Source organism: Helicoverpa zea, chromosome 22 (genome assembly GCF_022581195.2).
Source record: "Helicoverpa zea isolate HzStark_Cry1AcR chromosome 22, ilHelZeax1.1, whole genome shotgun sequence".
In the NCBI taxonomy this organism is placed as follows: Eukaryota; Metazoa; Arthropoda; class Insecta; order Lepidoptera; family Noctuidae; genus Helicoverpa; species Helicoverpa zea.
This window is the reverse complement of record NC_061473.1, coordinates 5,662,240-5,686,003: the sequence shown is the minus strand read 5'-3', so window position 1 is coordinate 5,686,003 and position 23,764 is coordinate 5,662,240. Positions and strand designations below refer to the sequence as shown.

At 36.4% G+C, this 23,764-nt stretch overlaps 1 protein-coding gene across 3 annotated transcripts in view; it reads left to right on the top strand.

The window, feature by feature from the left end:
• The window catches only part of LOC124641235 (anillin), a 47,686-nt gene that overhangs the window by 1,074 nt on the left and 22,848 nt on the right, over positions 1-23,764 (top strand). For 2 of the 3 annotated variants that reach the window (XM_047179270.1, XM_047179269.1), the window contains exons 3-7: positions 818-934; positions 1,921-2,111; positions 2,604-2,744; positions 3,298-3,390; positions 14,217-14,811. In XM_047179270.1, the coding sequence (XP_047035226.1) occupies positions 818-934; positions 1,921-2,111; positions 2,604-2,744; positions 3,298-3,390; positions 14,217-14,811 (1,137 nt within the window). The remainder of the gene's footprint in view (positions 1-817; positions 935-1,920; positions 2,112-2,603; positions 2,745-3,297; positions 3,391-14,216; positions 14,812-23,764) is intronic. The other variant, XM_047179271.1, reaches the window with a different exon arrangement.

Sequence of the window (23,764 nt, the reverse complement as noted above, 5' to 3'; positions counted from 1 at the left end):
CAGTAAAAGCCACAATATTACTCCTTACATACCTTCTCCCAAAAAGGTTATAGCATAAAGGTATTTATCTACACAAGGAAACACACAGGATGACTAACTCCAAAGCCAATGACTTATTATTTTTAATATTTCTGCCACAACTACACAAAACTCCTTGGTTATTACTCACCTTTAGATAATGGTTCCACTAATTAGTAAATGATTCTTAAAAGTTTAACAACAAAACATTAGCTTATGGTTGTAAACAGAAACTTAATTTAAAAAATTAAGCTTCATAATTATTGTGCTTTAGGCAAGTGAGGTGTGTGCTTAGTTTAGTTAAAGTGTAACTAAAATGGCAGGTAAAGAGTGAATTATTATATTTTGGCACCTAGTTTTTGTAAATTCCGTTTATCAATTCATGAAACAAGATTAAAATTATAGTTTTAAAGATTTGAGTCAATTTTAATCTTGATTTTTGTGAATTTCAAGAATTATTTATATTACGAACATTTTTATTTCAATATTAAAATATTGTTTATTTGGCTCAACCACTTTCCTCTCAAATGCTGTCTGGAAAACTAAGAAAAGTGTCAGCAAAGTTGTAACAAAACTACTCAGGTATTTATTCTTTTTTTTAACGACGTCATAAGTCATCAAATGACCCCTCCTTCTGTGGGTTAGCAGCGGCGAGGGAGTGTCAGACTCTTACTGACTAAAAACCGTTGTGTTCCGTCGTAGGCCTTTTATGTACCAGGGCCGCGGTAACTCTTTCGAACAACCCGCAGCCCCGGTTTATTCTCCTACCTTAAATGAAAACATGTATGTATGTTTACAGATGACGTATCCAGCATATTGGAGAAAGCTATTGTTGCCCAGGAGACCAGGGCCAACCGGTCAGGTCTCCGACACAATGTCAAGTCCAGACTTGACCGACTCGGCAATCTTTACTCAGGTATGTTAAATTTTACTTTTATATACATTTTATGTACACACGACATAGTGCACTCAAAAAATTTGCTCATAGTCTATGACTGATTGCAGATATACCCAGAGAAGAAAAAAAAAAATACTATTTATGTTGATAGTTTTTATCTTGAGAGTGACACATTACTTACTCATGGTAAAAAACTTCAATGAGTGTAATGTGATAAAGATACATAATTATCTAATATTACTTACTTTTTATATGGATTTGTTTGTCTGCTGTGTTTAGTATACTTTTAAGATTTAGTTTTAACACCATATTATGAAAGTATAGTGTGATATTCCATTTTTTTTTGTTTCAAAATATATTAGTTAAGTTTGGTAGAAGTAGCAGATTTAGGGAGCAAAATTGATTCATGTGCAGGTGATTAGCTTACTATACACTGACCAATTTATTGTGGTCATGCTGCTTATCACAGTAAATTGGATTCAGAGCATCAAGATTACTGAAATATTGATTTTATGAACATTACTCATAATTTCCCCTTATCCATATAATTTTGACTCACATCCTGTGTTGATAATATATTAAATTAGACCCTTACACAAAGGATGTGATGATAATAACTAGGATTTGATAACCAATTGATATAGTTTTGAGATATGATAGACAAAACCAGTCATTTAAACTTCAGTTTTGATAGGAAACTAGTTTAAATAACTTATTTGGTCAATTTTGTTTCTTACTGATCAATGATCAGGGTTTTTAATAGGTACTATTAAAAATTATAGTTAAAACTATTGCTTCAAGGGGTACAGTAGAGGTGAAACTTTAGGACACAATTTGTGTCTATTATAGTCCTTACATGTTGAAAATATATACGGTATGTATACTGAATACTTAAATCTTAGAAATTAAAACAAAACATGCTAAACACTTAATTATTTTATTGCATAACATAAAACTTACTTTCTTTCCTAATTTTTACCACAATATTCCCCTGTCTTTTCCAGATAAACCAACCCTCTCATCACCGGTCCACCGCACAGAACTGGAGTTCTCATCAGCCACTCCACCATCAGAGACTGAACCCAAGAAGCCCAAGCCTCGTCCCCAACAGGACGGGAAGAAGAAGTTCGGTAGACTAGCAGCTTTGGCTGACCAGATCAACAACTGGGAAGATGACTTGACTCATCATACTCAAGTAAGTGTTGTGTAGTAACTTGATTTTTATAATTCACCAGCTACCCGCGTCGGCTTCGCACGGGATAACAGTATTTTCCGATTATTTAATGTATGTTATTATACATATAAACGTACCTCTTTAATCATTCTGTCTATTAAAAAATACCTCATGAAAATCGGTTGCGTAGTTTTGATGATTTAAGCATACAAAGGGACAGAAAAAGCGACTTTTTTATACTATAACAGTCAATATGCCGATGTATGTTGTATGATGCTGTGCTTCCGCCTTCGGTTTCTCCCGCTCCCCGTGGGAAACTGCACGAACCCAAATAAAAAGTAGCCTACAGCCTTCCTCGATAAATGGATTATCTAACACTGAAAGATTTTTTCAAGTCGGACCAGTAGTTCCTGAGATTAGCGCGTCCAAACAAACTATTCAGCTTTGTAATATTAATGTAGATAACAAATAATAACTTGAGCGCAGATAACATAAGTTTGTAACAACTTGCAGCAACCAGACAACAACAAGAAAGCTAAGACGCTGCCTAAAACCAACGAGCTAGATAAACTGGACGCATCTACCCTGGAAGTGTCCATAAACTCCTTCAAGGATATTAACAAAGTGCTCGACACCACCGTCAAGGCTACACAGGTTTGTAACTCTTTTTAACCGACTTTAAAAAAAAGGAGGTTCGCAGTTTTATACAAACAACTTAACTGCTATTCGCGCATTCATTCGCATTCCAAAGGAAACTTTCCAACACTCGAGAGTGGCGTAAGTTAGTCCTTGTTACAACAGCTGTTGGGTAGTGAAAGTCCTGACAAAATCGTTTTAGCCATTTCGGAGATCACCTGCAACAAATAAAGAGACACACAAATATAGTAAAAAAAAATTGTCTAGATTCTTTCCTTGGCGATTGCCCACAGCACACACCTTCCGAGCCTTATTCCCAACTATGTTGGGGTCGGCTTCCAGTCTAACCGGCTGCAGCTGAATACCAGTGTTTTATAAGGAGCGACTGCGTAGCTGACTCCAGTAACCTAGGCAACCCCATTAGTAAGACTTGTCGTCAGACTTACTGGCTTCTGACTACCCGTAACGACTGCCAAAAATGTTCAATTGACAGCCGGCATTTACAGTATATCATGCCCTCTGAAACACGTATTTGTCTGTGTATATAAAATTATCTTTATATTGTTCACAGCCCAAGAGACAGTTCAACTCACACACATTTACGAAACCTTCGAATTCAGTGAACGAGTGTCAGCGGCTTGGCAAGCAGATTGTAGCCGAATTGGTAAGTACATAGCATGTAAGACCCTTTTACATAATATTTATTAAATCTTTTAGCATTTATACTTGAAAAACTTTGTTTGGACCATATGTTTGTGACTTTCCAATATCTAGGTTGATTTTTTTTTACGAAATTGAAGAAGATATTATAATTAAAAAAAAAAAATGATATACAAATTGAAGTATGAGTTTTTTGGGACAAGGTAAGTCAGTAATTTGGTTATTAAATTTTATTTATATGATATTTGACCTTATGTGGACTGCTTTAGATGCATCGAATATGATAATTGTTTTGAAATTTTGCATATGCATTTAATTGTCCTCTAAAACTACCTTAATTAATATAAATGAGCTATTTGTTCATGAAATATTATATTATTAGCTAGATCACAATAAGATTAGTACAAAAGTACAAATAAATTTTAAAATGCTATTCGAAGCAGTCTGCATATAGCTCAGTCCCCTCCCAGTCCTCATTCATTCCATCCTATTAAAGAATAAAGTCTATATTACATTAAATACTTTTTTTGATGTAATCCATAGACAACAAACAATTTAGTTTTAATTACTAACCAACCCTCAGTTTCCTATGATTGGTGAAATGGTAACGGGTGTCCATGTTATGTTTTAACAAAAGGTTTTTGGTAAAACTCGTGGTTTCGAATACGGTTTCGTGGTGAATTCGTAGGGTTTTACAGCGGTTTTGCATCAATGATCATTTACACTTTTAATAAACAAACACAATTAATTATGTACCTCTACATATATTTTTAATCTTAAAGGACAATGCTAAAAAAAAAAACCAAGCCCGGCGCAAAAGAAAAGTAACTCAAATAATAAGTAATGAAATACTGCATAGGAGGCATCATCGAAATCAATGGCTATATGTGTGAAATTGCTAATTGATTTTTTTACAAGGGTAACATGAGCAGCTGGGATTTATAGTTTAAATTAAAGTGCTATCTGAAACAGCAAACAGGTAATATGGCAAATAATGAGCTTCTCCTGTATTCATGGGAGAACATTGGGCTGTTGCGCCCACGTCATGAGCGTTTTATATTACTTAGGGTGGGCTAGACATGAGGAACAGTCCGCGCATCCCGCAACATTTTTGGATCATGTCGTGTTAGAAATAGGGAATCGATGACTGTTGAGCGTAATGATTATATAATATACAGTCGACTCGCGTTAATTCAAACCTGCGATAATTCGATGTAATAATATATGTATAATATAATATAATAATGTCGGGACACCTTTTCGCACACGGTCGGTTAGCCCCATGGTAAGTTATTAATTAACTTGTGTTATGGGTGCAACACAACTGATAAACTACATATAGCTACATATAATACATATTGAAACACCCAGACCACGGCGAACAAGCTTTAAAATGTAAAGTACATTCATATTGTGTTTTAGTTCTATCATCCTAGTATCTTGTAAAAGCAGGTAGAATAGTGAAGAAGTTGCCATAAGTATGTCATTATGTACACTCTTAAACCACAACTGTATCTGTTTACTGTTCCTTTTACTAGTACATTATGTTACCTCTAAAATCTCGAGAAGCAATGTGGCGCAGATGTTAAACTTCGAATAGCAATTTCAAACATATAGCCACTGATTTCGATGATGCCCCCTATGTAATATTTAATTACTTATTTTTACCTATATTTTGAGTTACATTTCTTTTGCACCGGGCCTGGGTTTTATTCTCATACTTCATGAGCATTGTCCTTTATTCACAAACCATGTTTATTATGAAAAGGTAGTGCCTGCTATTTTTTCGTTGTTCATCAAATAGATATGTTTGCCAAGTAACGTGTCTTTGCTCCGATCTTTTTAGAAGGCGCTGGGTGTGTTTTACCGGATTTAAGTTAGGCTTAGTTTCTTACCAATTAATATTCATTGTAGCAATTTTACAAACGTCAAGGACATTAAAAGACATCAAAGGGTCATGGACCAAATACAGATAAATGGTAGATTCTGAAAGGTCGGTCACAATAGTATGATATACTATATCAAATCTTACTTTTCGTGCCCTTTAGGGCCGAAGTTTGCGGGGGCTGCGTGATCATTTGAAAGAGTTACGGGTGCCCCTGGTACACAGAGGGCTCCAGAAGGAATAAATATGGGTTTAGTCTGTAAAAGTGACACCCCTTGCACCTGTAGCTTCTGAGACTGCTGCACGACGAAAGTGCAGCTGATGATTTCCATCTCAAAAAAATAGGGGCCCGACCACTTCTCACAAAGTAGGAACTACTATTAGTAGGATAACATAACTGCACTATAGTATGTAAATAAGGTATTGATTATGTCACACAGTCACATGTTAAACCGTAATGAGTTTTATTACGATAGAATCGTACGCTTTACTATCAGTGGATAACAGATTTCAGTATTGACTCGACCTTCATTCTAATGGAGTAGTTGTTTTGTGTATTTTTTTTTTTGGATTGCCAAAAGATTATCCTGCTTATAGCATCAGCTTGTTCAGTATGTTTGTCCTTAATACATGTCAGCTATTCTTTTTCTGAATTAAATGTTCAGATCTTTGCCTCCAATCCTTCTAAAACTGTACCGCTGCTTTGGTTGAGGATTTCAAATAGGCAGTGTCATCATGTTAATTACTGGTATTCAGTTGCTTCCGACGAGACTGGAAACCGACCCCACCATATTAGGAAGGTTAATCTATCTCAAAACTTAAGCACTTTTTATTCTTACCTTTTAGGCCACGTATTTCGTTAAAAGCTGCGAAAATAATTCGTCCATGAAATGATTATTATGTCAATACCACATAATCAAAATGAAGCTCCAAACATTTCTCTATTCCAACATAATCAAGGATTACAGTCGCGTCGTGTACCATCAATTTGTCATGGCGCCCGCATGGCATACTAATACAAGCTATTTTGTTGTCTACAGCCGACCTATCTTATTTGCATGTCTAGTCACACTGGTATTAAGGTCAAAACAACAACGATTATCGAACAGATTTCAACAAAATTAGGTCTCATAAAGTTTTTCGAATATTTCGATGAGATGTCAATAAAATATGACATCATTTGTAACGTCCGTGAAGGTAATTTTTACTACATATTTGTCCTTCATTCAACAAAATTTATCTGATAAGATTTTCAAATATTTTTACAACGCTGTTTTATAAGGGCTTCACTTCATAAATACATTTTTATCTGTAGAAGTGGATACGTTGTTGTAATTATGTAGCTTATAATGAATAATCAAGTTTTCTATTGCAATAAAAACTTGAATATCAAAAAGTGAAATAAAACTTCGTTTGTAAATTCGTTCCCAGATACTAACTTTAGTGAGATAGCTTCATTCTCTGTATAAACTTAATGAAAGAGCTTTATGTGTATTGCCAACTTCCGTATCTTATTGCCAATTGGTTTTCCCCCAAAGCCCAACATGTATAATGTATGCAAAACATATAGCGAACAAAATTAACATTGTTATTGCAAAGTACTTAACAAAAGTTTTTATGGAACCTTGGTATCCTTTTGAAAGCTTTTAATTTTTACTTACCGGGAGACCATGGTCTCCTTTTTTGACCTACTTATTAATGGTTTTTGATAATAAAACGCTTACTAAATGCATTATCGTTTATTCCTACTCCAGCGTTGTGGATTCAAAATTGCCATAAAAATACTTCAATTTTTCGGCAGCTTGTGCATTTAAACTTCTCCGGCATAACTTTTCTTGCAGCATTGTCATTAGTTACCATCAAATGCTCTGGGCTCGAAGCAGAAGTCATTTATTTCTTTAAAATCTAGTTTCCAAGACGCTCACAAGTATTCATAACACCATCAGCCACTTCAAAAGCTACATTAATTAAACTTTCAACTCCTAGCATAAAATATCTTAACAAAACTCCATTTTGAGCAGTCCAAAAATAACTTCCCGCCATATCAAAACCGTCGCCACCCTTTGTCCCTTTGGTGTACAGTTTTACGACTTATTTTGATCTTTTACGGCTATATTTAAAGCTGAAGTTATTTGACGACGCCCGACCGTTTGGGTGGCCTTTCACGACAAAAGAGTTTGTGTTCGTGCCGAATTTGTGGTTAAAGGGCTGCGTGAATTAGCATAGGGAAATCTTGCGTAAAAGAAAAGTTATTGGATACTATAATAAATACTGCAAAAGGAGTTTGTCAGAGGTGACTTTAATAGTTGTCGACTTCACAGCTCTTCAAGCGATTTCTAATAACGCTTCGAAATAATCGTATAAGTATTTCCTAAGCTTTCAAAGTGCTGTCCCCAACTTTTGCATATAAATTAAAGATGCATAAGCTCGTAATTTAAATATTAAAAAGCTGGCATCCCTGCCTCCAAGGTTGACGCATAAAATCTGCGCAGGAGCATTCTTTCGACTCGTTGCTTGAGGGCGCATAATGACATCGTAAATGCGTTCGAGTCACTATTGTTTCGCTTTACGCGATTCATATTATTTCAAAAGCGCTTTTGACGAATTGTTTTTCTGCACCCCTTTGTTCCTGAAGAAATTTTATTATTTTTCTGAGACAGACTTGAGTGTGTTACCGCAAAATCTTTTGAGGGTATGTAGATTTTATTTTTCGTATGGAAATAATACCTACGCCATTTATTTATTAACAGTCCCGTCTTGCATTATTTTCAGTACTCGACTGCATAGGTACCTTTATGCTAAATATAACTTAAAAAAAATAATAGATATGCCATTTCTAACATGACGTGTGGTCCATTTCACGTGATCTCATTATCGCTTTAATTGATCCATTTAGATAAGGATAATATTTGAGTGGTTCATGTATCACATTCAACTTTGACACCTGGATTTCACGACCGATACTTGTAATACATAGAATTTAGTACTTTACATTTAAAAAGTTACTACTCTATGGCGTAAACTTTTGCAGTTCTTACAACTGTTTTTGAGAAGAGAGATTCGGATATTTTTATTGCTTTATGGCGCAAAATTTTTAATGTAGTTCATCAGTAAGCATAAACTCAAATTTGTCATTCAACAAATAATAATAAAATACGAGGGTCATTTGCTTTGTATGGTGATTTTATTTACATTGTCAATTCAAGGTGCCGGCCGACTAGTACAATAGATAATTTTCTCTATGTCTGGGTCCTTGGATGCTGGTGATAAATTGCTATTGTGCAGGTGATAAACTCATGATAGGAAGACCATTTGGGATAATATTATTGCTGAGAAAAGGAACATTTTTTACAACCCGAGGGGGGGTCCCCTTTTTAAATTCTTCATAGCAATTAAGGTAGTGACCAACCACTAAACTATAGGTAAAATACTTCTCTTCACATTTAATAGGTTTCAAAAGGTGCCTAAATGCTCACAAATAGCGGCGTAGACCACAAGGATTTCTGGTGGGAATTCCATTTGTTATGATGGATCTTGATTCCGTAATTCTAAATTGGCGTTATCCCGTCATTCATCTTTTAGTCAAATACCGAACATCCCAAAACTCCAGTCTTCCCTACATAAATCTCTCTAAACATACCACAACAGTTTATTTCAAAATCCACGGAAACCCATTTCTATTTGTACCTGCATATCTGTGCTATGCGCGGGAGTTCCGCGTGCGATCTAAACACGCATCTCGCCAGTCGCTTAAAATGTCATCATGTTCATCGGTTTACGTTTCCGTGTAGCCGTTATATGGGTCACTATGGTGATCTGTTTGGGTTTCATGGCGTGATGGCTGTGTCTTGTGAAATATTGTTCGATTTGTAAGGAATCCATGTGATCGGAGGCCTATGCCAAGCAGTGGGACGATAAAAAGGCTGTAACAGTAATGGTGGTTTGATTCGTGCGTTTTATTTTATGTTGATAGTACTTTTGTGTAGAAATGACAGAGTACCTAGTTTGTGGGAAGAACACTGTGGTCAGTTGTTATGTGTCAAATTCTTTGAACATGAGGCATGACATCGCAAATAGGTACGAAAACATACTTACATGGAGGAGCACGATAAAACTTACCACTTTGTATGAGAAACGCAAGCTAATTTTCTGTAAATTTTTTCATCTATATCGGTCGGGGTATAACAAATACAATTTTAAGTAGGTCACATTAGTTTATATGCCGAATTAGTTGCACGTGTTAGTTACTGAACTCAAAAAAACTCAGCGCTAACCCCTTATCGGCCAAACGTAATTCAATAATGGGAATTCTTAGTAAGCTATAACTGTTACGCTCTGTTAGCAGGTTCGCGTTTATAGTGCTTGCTTATTATGTGGGGTTATATTTATATGATTCTGATAGATTTTTAACCGACTTCCCAAAAAGGAGGAGGTTCTCAATTCGGCCGGTATGTTTTTTTTTTTTTTTTTTTTTTTTCTATGTATGTACATCGATTACTCCGAGGTTTATAGACCGATTTACGTGATTCTTTTTTGTTCGACGCGGAATAGCTGCCAGTTGGTCCCATAGTCATCAGGTCAGGATCTGATGATGGAAACCCTGAGAAATCGAGGGCAACCTTCGAAAGTTGTAGGCATACATAAGATAAAAACTTGACACTCAGGCGTATGCCTGAAAGCACTATTCAACAGTGAAGGTTTGGAGCTGACCTGATGATGGAGACCAGAGAGGGTCGAGGGAACTCGACAACTGAATATGTAAACTACCTCGTGTTTGGGCTTATATTATTTGAATTAACTAGACCTTTGCAACAGTGAAGGTTCGGAGCTGACCTGATGATGGAGACCAGAGAGGGTCGAGGGAACTCGATAACAGAATATGTAAACTACCTCGTATTTGGGCTTATATTCTTTGTATTGATGAGAACTTTCCACTTATATGGATAGTGACAAGTATTTGTATCACTGAAAAGCTGTTAATAAAAAACTTTTTTACAAAAAAATTAGACCGACTTCCAAAAACGCAAAAGAAAAAAAAAAACTAATTTTAGGTGCATCGGTCTAGAAGTCGGTAGCAAAATTAACTCAGTAACATCCATTAGACACCGACTTCTAGGCCGATGCACCTAAAATTAGTTTCTTTTTTTTGCTTTTTAGTGTTTTTGGAAGTCGGTTTAATTTTTTTGTAAAAAAGTTTTTTGTAGTAAATTTTTCTTCTTGACTGCTTTAAGCACCCTACAAAAGGCGGTGTTGAATATGAATAAGTCTGTGATACTAATGAGTTCAATTCCATTAGTTATCCCTTTAGCTTTCAATATGCATACTAAAATCCAAATAAGCCTAGTTATTTCCTTATACAGTACCATTCTGAGTCCAGGAGGAGCCAAAGTAAATACCTGACCCAGAACTGACAATTATGTGAATATCCGTCATGTTAAAAGCTATCGCACTAAATCTGTCAAAGTTAGCAGACAGCAGGAATTACACAAACGTTAGGAGCTGGCCATCAAACAGATTGCCTTTATAGCTTAACGGAGAATCGAAGTTTCCAGAAACTACCATCTGCTATCGTAAACATAGGCCCACAGCACATAAACCGTGGACGCATTAAACGCTGTGGATTTACTATGTTTTTACACCCCGATACAGATAATTGCCGCAACTTTTATGTCGCAACGTGGTTTTTTATATAAAATTGCATCATTGTTACGACAGCCTCACTTCCCTGCAACCCGACCATGTTGAAAGACCTTTTGTTTAATTGTATCTTTATTGAAATGTAGATCTTGCTCTGTGGTCTTGGTACAAGTTTGTTGAACCAAGTTTTTGCGCATCATTTACCGGTCGGCTTGAATCGGGCGGTTTTTTCTATAAAGCCTTTATAAGATTGATTGCCTGAGTGCATCGAACTTGGGCTAGACTAGACGGATAATGCTTGTAGTTTTGAAGGTCTAGACGTCAAGAATTTTGGCTGACGTGCGAGATTACATCAGAATAAATTAGTCTTGAAGGGACCGGTGAAACATTAGTCATTGCGCTCGCTAAAATTATTCAAATGATTGTGCAAAATGCGAACGCTGTGTAATTAATTTAATTGAAAATTAAAGAGTTAGAAAGTAAATAGTGTTTCTCGCACCTGACAGGTCGTCGTGTTAATAAAGTGTGCCTGCAGGTCTCTCGAAGTCGTAAAACTCATCTCCTAGAAACCTTTAACTAACCACTTGACACTATTCGGAAAGTTCTAAATTAACTTGTGTCGACCCTACTCAGCTTCAATAGTTAGCTGCCATTGACCGTAAAGGGAATGTCTATCACAATTTCGGCTCCCAAACTTGAACACACTGAATTGGTTAATAGGCTCTGGTCAATTTAGGAGTGTGGCGTTTGATATTTTTGGATAACCCTCCCCCTTTCTTTAAATGGGTGTTTGCTTTTCAGATAAAGTGGCCCGCAATCAGCTTGGCCCTTTTATTTGAAGTTATTATAGACTCTTAAAGAGTTCTCTTTTATTCCGACTTCCATCTTCCTTTGTTTGACTTTGACTTTGTTTTTTGAGACGTTGTTTCGTAGAGACAACGGCGTATGTGGTATACCAGCATTCTTAAAGACGCTTTCCACACTATATTTTCCTATAATTGATGCAACTATTGAACCTGTACCAAGTTGTTTATTTGTATTTTTAGTTTTCCTTGTTACATTCGTTCTTATTGATTCATTTGTTATTTGAATTATGGTGTACAGCTTCCTCGTAGGATTTCTCAGAATTCGGAATCTGGACTTCGGTCAATTGCAAAAAGCTTGACTACTTACAATTCTGGCCTGCCTCTTGCGGTTTTCCCCTCGTCTCGAACGAAAAACTAGAAAATAATCTTGTATAATAAAAAAGGCTATCTTACTATGAAAATTCTTTAAAGATCTTTTCAGATCTATTCTATTCTGTTCAGATTTTTAATAGGTAGATAGTAATTTGAAATAGAGAAGATACTTTATAGGCAAGTAGGTATTATATTAAAATGTCCTTCGTTGCGGTTTGTTACCGTAGTGTTTGCATCATAATTGCTTATTTTGGTCAGCTCTAATTACACGTTCAAGTGTAGGTAAGCACAATTTTCCGTATTTACTCGTACCTATTCAAGTTGTATACCTATGTAAGTGGAAACCGTTTTGTAACTTTAGTTATGTTATAAATCGACAGAAACTATATCTAGCTAGCTTGTGGTTAATTGAAACTTCTTAGAGGTTTCTATTAAATTAAATCATTATTTGGCAAAAATATCATGAACTTCATATCAAGAGGTAATATTAAGTTTAATTTAGTGATCCTTTTTTAAATTAACGACCATAATGGAAAGATCTAAAAACAAGTTCTATTCGAATCTAAAGCTGCGAGGTCGACATAGTCGTTACAAAACTTTTAATCTCCTCCTCCAAAGTCCAATATTAACGGCTAAGTGGCGATCAATAAATTCGTAATAATATCATAGTATTAACTACAACCACTATGTACCTACCCAGTATTTTTTTTTTTTAGTATTAATAACTTTGTTGTTTTACAACTACTTACTTTGGTACTACTTACAACATTTGTGCCCGGTCTGGACTTCCCCCAAATATAACTGACAGACTAGGACTTTTATTGACATAAACATTCCCTGAAAGTTTCCCTGCCAGTACCTTCCCAAAAGTCTGATTTTAAAATAACGCTATAGGTACCTATAAAAAATACAGATTCAAGGCGAACTATCCTCTGCATGCGGTTTTAATTACCGCTTTTATTTGAAAGTAATATTCTGTGAATTACTTGACGTTTTCTCTAATATTTTTTTGGTATCAAGAGCAAAAATCCGTAAATTTTAAAATAAACCGTCTGGTTTACAAGCTGCAGTAGAATTTACACCTGGTAGCTCGACATAAGTAAGTACAGATGTTTTAATCAGCTGACAGGAGAAGCTTTGTATGATTACTTCTAGAATAGGTACTGTCCTTTTATTTTTCTCACCTTGCCAATACAAAATTGGGGTATTACCCTAAACATGAAGCCAGATCAGCAAAGAGTTACGCAATATTATATGACAAGGATAATGTAATACTTCCTTGGACATCTTTTTCAACTTCCAAATGCATGATTTTTTAGCGGTTCCTCAGATATATCTGTGTAGTTTCAAGTAAATTGTCTTGTCATTAGTGTTTCCGGCACGGACTAGTCTTCGGCAAAGAAGCCGCTGCCTGGCCGCTACAGACATGAATGAATGTTCCGTCAGCGAGTCTATAAACGGTTTTACTGAAAGTTCCTCGAAACTAATCTCTCTTCCGAGAAATTATTTTCTATTGAGGTGCTCACCCATATCTGAAATCCAATTTCAAATTCTATTTGGTATTTTTCTAAAAGTTATTTTATCAATATTTTAAATCTCTCTGCCAAATTGACGCTCTGATGGCCACAGGTCATAGCCCAGACGTGATTATCAACGTGTACAAAGGTAATATTGTAAATAATTTCATAACATAGCGTTCGGCCGAAATAATGACACATATTTCCTCAATAATTATAATAACACAAAGCCGTTGCGTTGCATCAAACAACGCGATGCGTCAAAATATAATTATCAGCTGGGCTAACGTGTGGCGGCCCTCCGCAGACAGGCAGTCAGTCGCAGCCCGGCGCACGGGAATCACGCGCGCTCACACGACCCCGCACCTAACGGACACACCACACACGTTCATTCAACTCAGCAGATCTATTTATTTACTTACCCACCTATTACAACTCATTACAGCATCTTACGCAAACATACGTGATGCAACTTCGCTGCAAACCCTTTTAACGCTAATCTAACCCAGTTAAACTAACCGCGCGAATTCAGCCACTGCTATAAAACGTATCAATAAACGAAATGCAAGCACGTGCTCACCCCTCGCGTTACGCAGCCATTGTCCAATCGTAGGAGGGCGAGGGCTACCGGCGGGTTTCGGCCAGCCAATCGCGGCTCGTCTACGAATTCACCACGAAAACCGCCGATCCCGACCGACAGGAACCGAAGTGCGCGACAACCCCCAGTGCCGATTCAGCCCCCAACATGGCGACAATGGTGGCCCCTTCGCCCGCCAACACGGCCGTCACAAAAAAACCATCTATCAAGAAATACAAGGCACCCACGCCGCCGCGCAACGTTATCACGGAAGACGAATGTGAAAGTGAAAAAGACAAAGAGAATGCAGTGCAACTCGACAACGAAAATGACGCAAGTGATGATTGTAAACAAACAAAACCGGAACCGGTGGACGACAAGCCGGCGCCCGAGAAGGGATCGCCGCTAGTGAAAAAGTTGGGGCCCAAAATAAACGGCAGTGTTGACAGGAGTTCTGTGTTGTCTAAGGCGGCGATGTTCGAGGCGGGCAGTCCCAAGGCGAAGGACCCCGCCGAAATGACTTTGAGGGAACGCAAAGCGCTCTTTGAGAAAAACAAGGGCGCAGCGATAGTACCGAAGGCCCCCTTCGGGCTCGCACCCTCCGCCAAGTCCCTGCTCGGGGATAACAAAGGTAAGTCTAACTTGATTTCATATTTAACTAGAGCCAACAATGAAGAACACGCTAACTTCTCGACACACAATTATTTCGGTTTTATGATCTGTAACCAATAAGCTGTATAATTTTTTGTTAATGCTCCGGTGTTACGCAGTAGCGGAGATGATTTTTCTATTCTAGTTAATTGAGTTAATTGCAGTCTGACGTTAACACGAGAACTTGATACATGATCATAATGTATTGTGCAGCTAATTCGTTGAATAATCGTTCTAGAATTCGTTGATCTACATAAACTCGTACTAAATCCATTAAGAAAAAGAATAACAACAGCCGATTGTCCCTTTTATTTGATAACCTACATACATACGGAATTCTTCGGTCATTTATGTTAGTCTTATAACAATTAACAATGGTTTCGTCATGTATAAATTCATGCAAGGTAACGTTTCGCAAAACGTAATAATTAAAACAATACAATTTTAATTTAAATGTCAAAGTCGTGCTGCATGCAGATTCTGCATCTACCTCAGTTTTTGTGCAGGACAAGAAACCGGCTTTTTCTCAACGTATGTATCGATCGATACGAGATATAAGTTTTTTATGTGTCGGCCATCGGTATTGGCATTTAGATGTTATCGATAATCGCCGAAACTTTATACCTAATTAGCTGCCCGAGGGTATTATTTAATTGACATCCTCCATGGCCCAAATGTAGATTATTACTTAAACAAATTGGTCTTATTACTTAAGTTCCGATCTGAGCAGAAATTACAAGATATTTTCTTAGTCCATTACTTAAACAACATATAAATGGTTTTAACTTAATTGATATTAAAGTAGGAAGTACAGTAATTAACGTTTTAACAGAACATTTGCGTTTGTACTTGTACTTCCACGACCCAAATTGCGTAATTTAGCCTACTGCGCTCAGGGTCAATGGGCCGCTTCACATATTTGGTACAAATATTATTTAGGGCCATGGATTATTTAAAGTTTTATTTTGCATATTGTTTTGTTAAGATAACGTGTAATGTTTTTGTTTGAAAATATAAAACAAAGAATTGCCTTCTATTTGGACATGGTCGATGGGTCCCAAGTTTTCACATCTATGAAGGCACCCTTTATTGACTTAGTCTTCGTTTAATGATGATGTAAGGACAATGACATTGAGTGTTTTTTTTGCCTAAAAGGTAAGGGTGAATAATTTGCGCCCCTCAAGGTCAAAAAGGCAAGGTAAGAAAGGTAAATAACGCCACAAACTACTGTATTATATAAATATAAAAAAAAATGTTAAGTTCCAGACTAATAAATTAGAAATTAATCTACGCCTTTGATGAAGAAGGGAAAAGTTTTTAGGATAAAGGGAAAAACGGAACCAGTATAAGATCACATTAGTTGATTTCTCAACTAAGTATTACCAATCATACGTACGAAATACTTCATAACTCTCGGTGACCGACCCTTTCTCGCACTCCAATTGTCCGGCATTTTTGTAACTATCTCATAGTCATGGTGTACCTAGAATTTTTTACATAATGTAAATAATAACCAGGATCCTATTTCCCATTCGCAATGTTCCGTGGTCATGTCAAAGACCTTTATGTCAGTCAGACTGGTTCTGTTGCGTCACGGTGTAGACATAACGTTCCCATTGACGTTTCTGCATGTATATTACCTCAATAGAGAGGAAATACGTATTACCTATTAGCTCTAGACGATATAATGATGTATGTTTTCCGCTGTGATGGTTTTATTCTTGGGGGGGTAACGTAATTTATAAATTAATTGAGGTCTCACAGGTTGTCTAACGACCGATAGAATTTTGAAAACAGTCCCATACGAGGCCATCCCATAAATTCCTATGAGGAGTGTGAATGTATGTGAATCTAGAGTTTCTATCTCTAGTAAGCAAAACAACACATATAAAATATTGGAAACAGTTGTAAGCCAGCCGATAATGGGATTTTTGGAAAATGTCATTAACTGACCGATAGTTTGTGGAGAAGAATAAAGATTCCGTCTAAGGCAACAGGAATAAGAATATCAATAAGAAAGAATTTTTATTAGTGTCCAATCAGAGGTCACTTCGCAAATATTCGACTAAAGGTCAACGAAAGAGTTTTAGACAAATGTAAATCTGCATAACTAAAATCTTATTCTTACTGTTGTTTGTTTCAAATGTACATATAATATGAGGATATAACGGTAACTATCGTTCTTCATACAAAACGTCTGGATATTTTTTGTTCGCATTTTTAAATCGATTTGATTCGATAACTAGGTGTATTATTAGCTATAATCGACTAAGTGATAGGCGAGCATCGAGTTTGGTATAAGCTTTTTGTTAGAGAATTCTTAGAAGTACATTAACCCTAAATTAATAATAAGCTTTTGTATTATTCTAAATACTATTGTTAAAATTAGTTTTGAACATTATGTTCAATAGGCTCAGATTTGTTATACCTAATTGAAGTGGTATTCATTTAATCAATTTTGGAGTGGTATTAAGTTTAAGGAAATCAAATTGAGTCCACTCATGGGTTCTCGTCGTTGAGGATATAGCCATTGTGATTACCTACGTCAGAAAATAAAAACTTAAACTGAAAAATAACCATTGTTGTGCGTACATAGTAACTTATCATTAAGGCGTAATTAAAGCGACGCACATAACACAAAATTATACAGTATGCATTTCACCTGCAGCGTTGCCATTTAAGTTCAGCATAATAATTTTGTAGGAATATGCAAAGGGTTGCTTTTGATAACTGGAATTATACGGATGTCCTTATTGCTGTAGTATTATTATTTTAATTAGGGCGCCACGTTTTCGCCTTCCTGTTCACGAAGGTCAACAATATTTTCCACTTACCTGCAAAATACTTAGGTATGTCCAAAGCAGGTGATACTTAATTTTTCCGTACGTAAAATATTCTATTGATTTATACAAGTTTCACTAATAGTAAAAATATACATACAGCTATCACAGGATATCGAAATTTTTGGAAACCTTACGAAACAAATTGGTCGTCACAAAACCAGTTTAACTTTGCTACATGACTTAATGTGGAGCACGATGCGTCACAATTTTTCCATAAAATATCCTAGGTACAGCGAAATATGTAGTGCAATTTATGAATAACATACAATGAAAATATCCTCCACTTTCAACTCATTCATAGGTACTGCCTACCTACGCAAACAATGACATATGTTTTGTTAATAAATTAACTGGAAAACACACGCTATTGATCAGGTGTTTTCCCAGAAAACCTGGTCTTTACAATGCTTTTAATGAATAATTAGTAATTATTGAAGTATCAATCAACAACAAAAAAGTTAAAGGATATCCTACGATTATCCTTAACCAAAACAGTATTAATCTGAATTGATTATATAGTCTTAGTCAGTATTTCAAATGTTGTCTGTAATCTGAAAATATGCAAGTCATGGACCACAGTAAAAGGCTATCAGCATGATGGGAAGTGGTAGAATTTATTAGTATTTTAGCCAGCTTTATTTTGTGGTCAAAGAAAATGAGATCACTATCTAATAGTAACGTCCTTTGCCCGGTGAATTCTGCAGGTAATCATGATTCCAGACAGGTCGAGACCAGTTCAGTTGATAGGTAAACTGTTAGTTAATAAAATAGCATAAGTCGGTGACGAGAACAAAAATGTTGCATACTTCGACGTAGCAAAGAATACCTGGAACAAATTGGAAATTCTGAGCCAGCTTTCTTTATCATTGTTACAAACACTGTTTGTGTTCTCTACGACCCACTTTCGATTTTCTCTCTCCATAGAAATCTCGAACAAATTAGGACTACCCAAAAATGGACTCGTCCATCCGAAAGTTTTCAAAACACCGGACATTTAGCAGTGCCATTTCGTCTGGACTGGTAACGGTAACAGTAATAGGTTTTAGCATACAATATTTGTATAACAACTGTGCCACACGGTTAGCGAATCAACATTTAAATACCCATGTTTTGCGATGACCTGGTCAATTAATTAGCAAGTCTTCGAAATGAGGTGGTATTTAGCTAAAAAGGAAATAATATTCAGAAACTTTTTTTGCTTTTGTTGGTGGTGAAGAAGCCAGCAATGATCGTTGGTAGCGTTGAATAATGCCATGTTGAGATGCAAAAGTTAACTGACTCCAGTAAATATGTTACCACTGAAAACGTTGAAATAAAATGTTGTAGTAATATTAACACACTTTGATCACACAAACACTTCACACGTGGATGCAAATTGTACGAATAATTTATCTACAACAACAAATTGTCGAAGATGATAAAATTCTGATTAAGACCTTAATGACAGTGCAATAGAGAAGAATTTCCTTTGCTTTGTTATAATTAACATGTGGTGGTCTAATCATATACCTAGTTTGCTTTTAATGATAGACGATTTGTTGCTATGCTCATTGCTCGTTCAAGTTAATATAATGTTCGTTGTTTTGTGCACCTTAAGTGAGTACATTATAGTTAACGTGTTCATCACACGTTTACTTCAGTCGGCTCAGTAAGGCTTCAGGTCTCAATAGTGTTTCGTCCTCTCTTTATAATTATCCTGCTACCCTTATCACAATTTTATTTGGGGTGCGCGTTGTTTTTTCTATCCGACGTCATCCCATAAGTGGTCTAGTTACTTCCCCGCAGATTGGTCTACTTACTTTTCGGAGCCTGAGCTTATTAAACATAGGTCATGTACGCGAGAATTGCGACTGTAAAGAGAAAATATCAAATTAAAAAGATCATTGGTGATATTAAATCAGGTATGTGCCAATAGACGTGACCAAGAATAATATTACAATAACATCTGTAAATAGGTTATGATGACAACAGTTAGAAGTTGTCATTACTTTGATTTGCAAGAAGCCTGCGTTTGACCGCAATGTTGCCAGCTTTAACCGCAGTTTGCGTATTTCTGACTGGTATCTGCATCTTGGAAATACAGATTTAGAAAATAAACTAAAATCTCGGTATATGATTAGATATTCTCCCATTTCTTTATTAATGCAACCGTTCAGTAAACACTCCATCGTCAAAAATATGAGTAAAAAACTTGAATAGTGCACGAAAGAAACCTCGGATGAACTAATCAAATGGTTTGAAAATATTGTTGTAAATGATGTAGGTAACCTACTCCTAGTGTATTCAACAGTTCTTTAACAGCTGTGCTGGTTGGAGGTGAAGGCCGATGAACGGAGACAGTCATTGCATCGCCCCAAGCGATTTGAAAGACAATAAACGTCTAATTACAGTTACTGTTAAGCCGTTTCATTGGCTCGTAAATTCATATTGGCTATTACTACGGCTTTCTCTCCCCCTTTTCTATGTGACGGGCTGTATGTTTCTATGTTTCGCTTGCAGAAATAAGAAATGAATGTGAAAGTTTCATGAGGCAGAATGAAAATGACATGGACATGAGAAGAATGATGATTTTCTATCCAGGATTTACGTAGTAACTTAAAGCCAAATATTATTTCTAGAAACGAATTAGGACGACCAAACCTCATTTTACTTGAGACATAATATCAATCAATCAATCAATCAAACCTCTTTATTTTCAGGCTGCATAGGCCCATAGATACATACCTTAAAGACTAACATACATAATATATTATACAAAACATTGTTAGTATATAAAAAACTTAAATCTATGTTAGTAACACTTCACTACGCACTATGTCACTCCGTGCGGTTCTGTCCGGTTAAATGCCGGCTCCACATTTAGTGCTCCACAGACGGCATGAGTGATGATGCCACATGATTTGGGTAAGTACAGCCTTGAATACTCTAAAACCCCCGCGAAAGCCATCCACATTCACGTTCACGCCTATTCGCGGGGATTCACGGCACTAATGTGGACCTGGCATTATAGCGAACACAGCTATGCGTGGAGGTAATGGTGCACTTTCTTAGTGCTGCGGGAATTCCCAAAAGACTTTCCCATGAATGAGAATAAGGATAAAGTAAGCCCAGACTCATGATCGACTTAAAAATAGTCAGAATAAGTTCTCATAGGGAAATAATAAATCAATCGTTACGTCAATTAATCGTATTACGAGTCATTCATACAGCCCATTTGAATGTAAGAGGTCACTATGTAAATAAATATGTGGTTCGTGAACTGTTGACTGGCTACATGTGGCTTGCGCAAGATTGCAACAGACAATGTTTTCTGTATGAGATTAGCCCTGAGAGTATTTTAATTTGTAGGCGTATGGTTTCTATGAGGTTGCGATGTGTTTCCCACCGTTTAACTTAAATTAGGTGACTGGTTTTAGTAATATTTGGCATCCAGGTGAGAAATGCCTAAAAAGTGATAAAAAATATTATTCCTGGAAATTATGTATTGCGGATGGTGGACGCAGCTAGAAACTAAGATATATTTCCACTTATTTTTACTTTTTTATTTATTTCTACGCCAACCAGCCTATATCCCAAATGGCTGGAAAAAGCGTTTCCAACTAGCTATTTAAACTTTTACTGCCCATGATCTGGTGGTTCCGACAATTGCATAAAGCTGTATCGACAATAGCCTATTGAGCTGTGGCTTATGAAATAACGGACTGAATTTTATAGGGTTGTCATCTAATTCGCCTTATTTTTTTCCCTTAATAAACCTTATTTCAATTTTAAAATGCGACTAATAAAATACCTACATATTAAAAAAAATATTAAGTTACCTGCTCTATAAAATAGTATCTCCTTATTTTATCTCTTACGTATATCGTTGTTTTACCTTAGACCAGTGGTTCTTAACCTTTTTGACATGAGGGACCACTTTACTAAAGTTTGTCTTGCCGGGGACCACCTCATCGGTTTACCTAAATTAGCACTCATTTCTTTATTATGTATCAAAAAAAATATCTGAATTTTTGGGTCAGTTCTACTCAAAGCTAAACGCATGTCGGCAGTTGTGTGCAAATAAAATTAAATAAAAACTTGCCTATTTAGTTTCCAATGCGCGAGCTAAGCGACCGCGAAATTTTTATTGGACTTAAACCAAATATTACGTAAAATGTAGCCCAAACGTACTTAACTTTTTATTTGTTGACAAATGCAAAAATAAGGGCATATAGTTTCTGAATACGCGAGCGAAGCGAGCGCGAAAATTTATCGGACTTAAACCAAATATTACGTAAAATGTAGCCCAAACGTACTTAACTTTTTGTTTGTTGACAAATGCAAAAATAAGGGCATATAGTTTCTGAATACGCGAGCGAAGCAAGCGCGAAAATTTATCGGACTTAAACCAAATATTACGTAAAATTTAGCCCAAACGTACTTAACTTTTTGTTTATTGACAAATGGCAAAATATGTATATAGTTTCTGAATACGCGAGCGAAGCGAGCGCGAAATTTTTATCGGCCTTCAACCAAATATTACGTAAAATTTAGCCCAAACGTACTTAACTTTTTGTTTGTTGACAAATGCAAAGGTAAGAGCATACGGTTTCTGAATACGCGAGCGAAGCGAGCGTGAAATTTTAATTATTTTTTAAGACTCAAAACCAAAATTACGTAAAATGTAGCCCAAACATACATTTTCATGAATGGGGGGACTAGGTACGACACACCCGATACATGTACGTCCATGCGAAAACCCCCGCTCGCAATTACAAGTCGATAAAAATTAAGTTAGATAACGTATAGCAACGTCGTCAAAGCTAAGCTTCGCGGACCACTTGGAATGCCTCCAGGGACCACCAATGGTCCGCGGACCACCGGTTAAGAACCACTGCCTTAGACCTTTAGCTAATTCGAAATATTCATATTATAATTTTAACCTCAATAAAATCTTCATATTCAACAAAAATTACGTCTCTGTTGTGAGCCCTGTCGGTAACACTTGAATGACCCCGGTCTGCGCCCGCGCCGATCCGTCGATTCTGTGGCGACAGAGAGAAAGTCGTGGTGACGCGAAAATCTGTTCCTAGTGCTTATTTGCAAGATGTCCCACTGTTTCTTTTATGCCACTGAAGTAGGATAAGTACCTAAGCGTGTTGCTTGGTCGAACTTATTAGTAACTTGGGTTTTTAAGTCTGCGAAAAATATGATATGCGTAAACTTAATTTTCCTCATGTACTGTATAAACGTGAGAGAATTTTCGATCCCTTCACCTCCTTATCGTCATCTTAAGAATATTTGCCTGATTGTATCAAATTCGCTGATAGCAAGATACGTTAAACGCAAAAGACTCATTTAGCTCTCGCACAAAGCTTCTGTTGAACCACAAAATTCGGTTCAAAACAACAAATCATTGTTTATTGAAGCCAAAAAAATTTAAGGTCATCATCATCAAATAGCCCGCTTGTCTCATGAGTCATGATGTGTAAGTTAATACAAAACTAATGTATTCGATGTAGCCTTGCTTATTATTATGTCATCATTACGGATGTAATGCGCGGGCGCCTCTTAGCACGCACGTATGTAAGCAAGATGTCAGGATTTAACTGTTCATTTGTTTTGCATTGGATTCTGAAGAAGGTGCTGCGTGGAAGAGATCACTCCGTTCAGTAAACAAAAATTTTGAGTTCATTGATTATTTCAAAGAATTCGTAATTTAGTAATGGTAAATAACTGGTCGTAAAGATTGCAATAGTTAGGAATGATAATCAAAATAATGTCGACGTTAGTATTGTGGGGAGCACCCAAAAGCGTCAAATGATGTCATATAAAAACAAACTATGCCACTGGTAGGTCTAATTTTATTAGCAAGTCTTTGCAAAAAGTTACTTGGCTTTCGTGATCTACTCCATTTTCCTTCAAATTACCAGAAAAAAAAATACTTTCCCCGAATCACTAACGGTATTATAATTCGGTTTCTTACACGGGAAACATGTCAATGATATGTTTACGTAAACGCCATACAGTAATGTTCGGATCATTAGCGGTTCGGTTACCAAATGATGTGTTATTACCGAAACTGCTACCGTTACGCCCATTGTCATTATG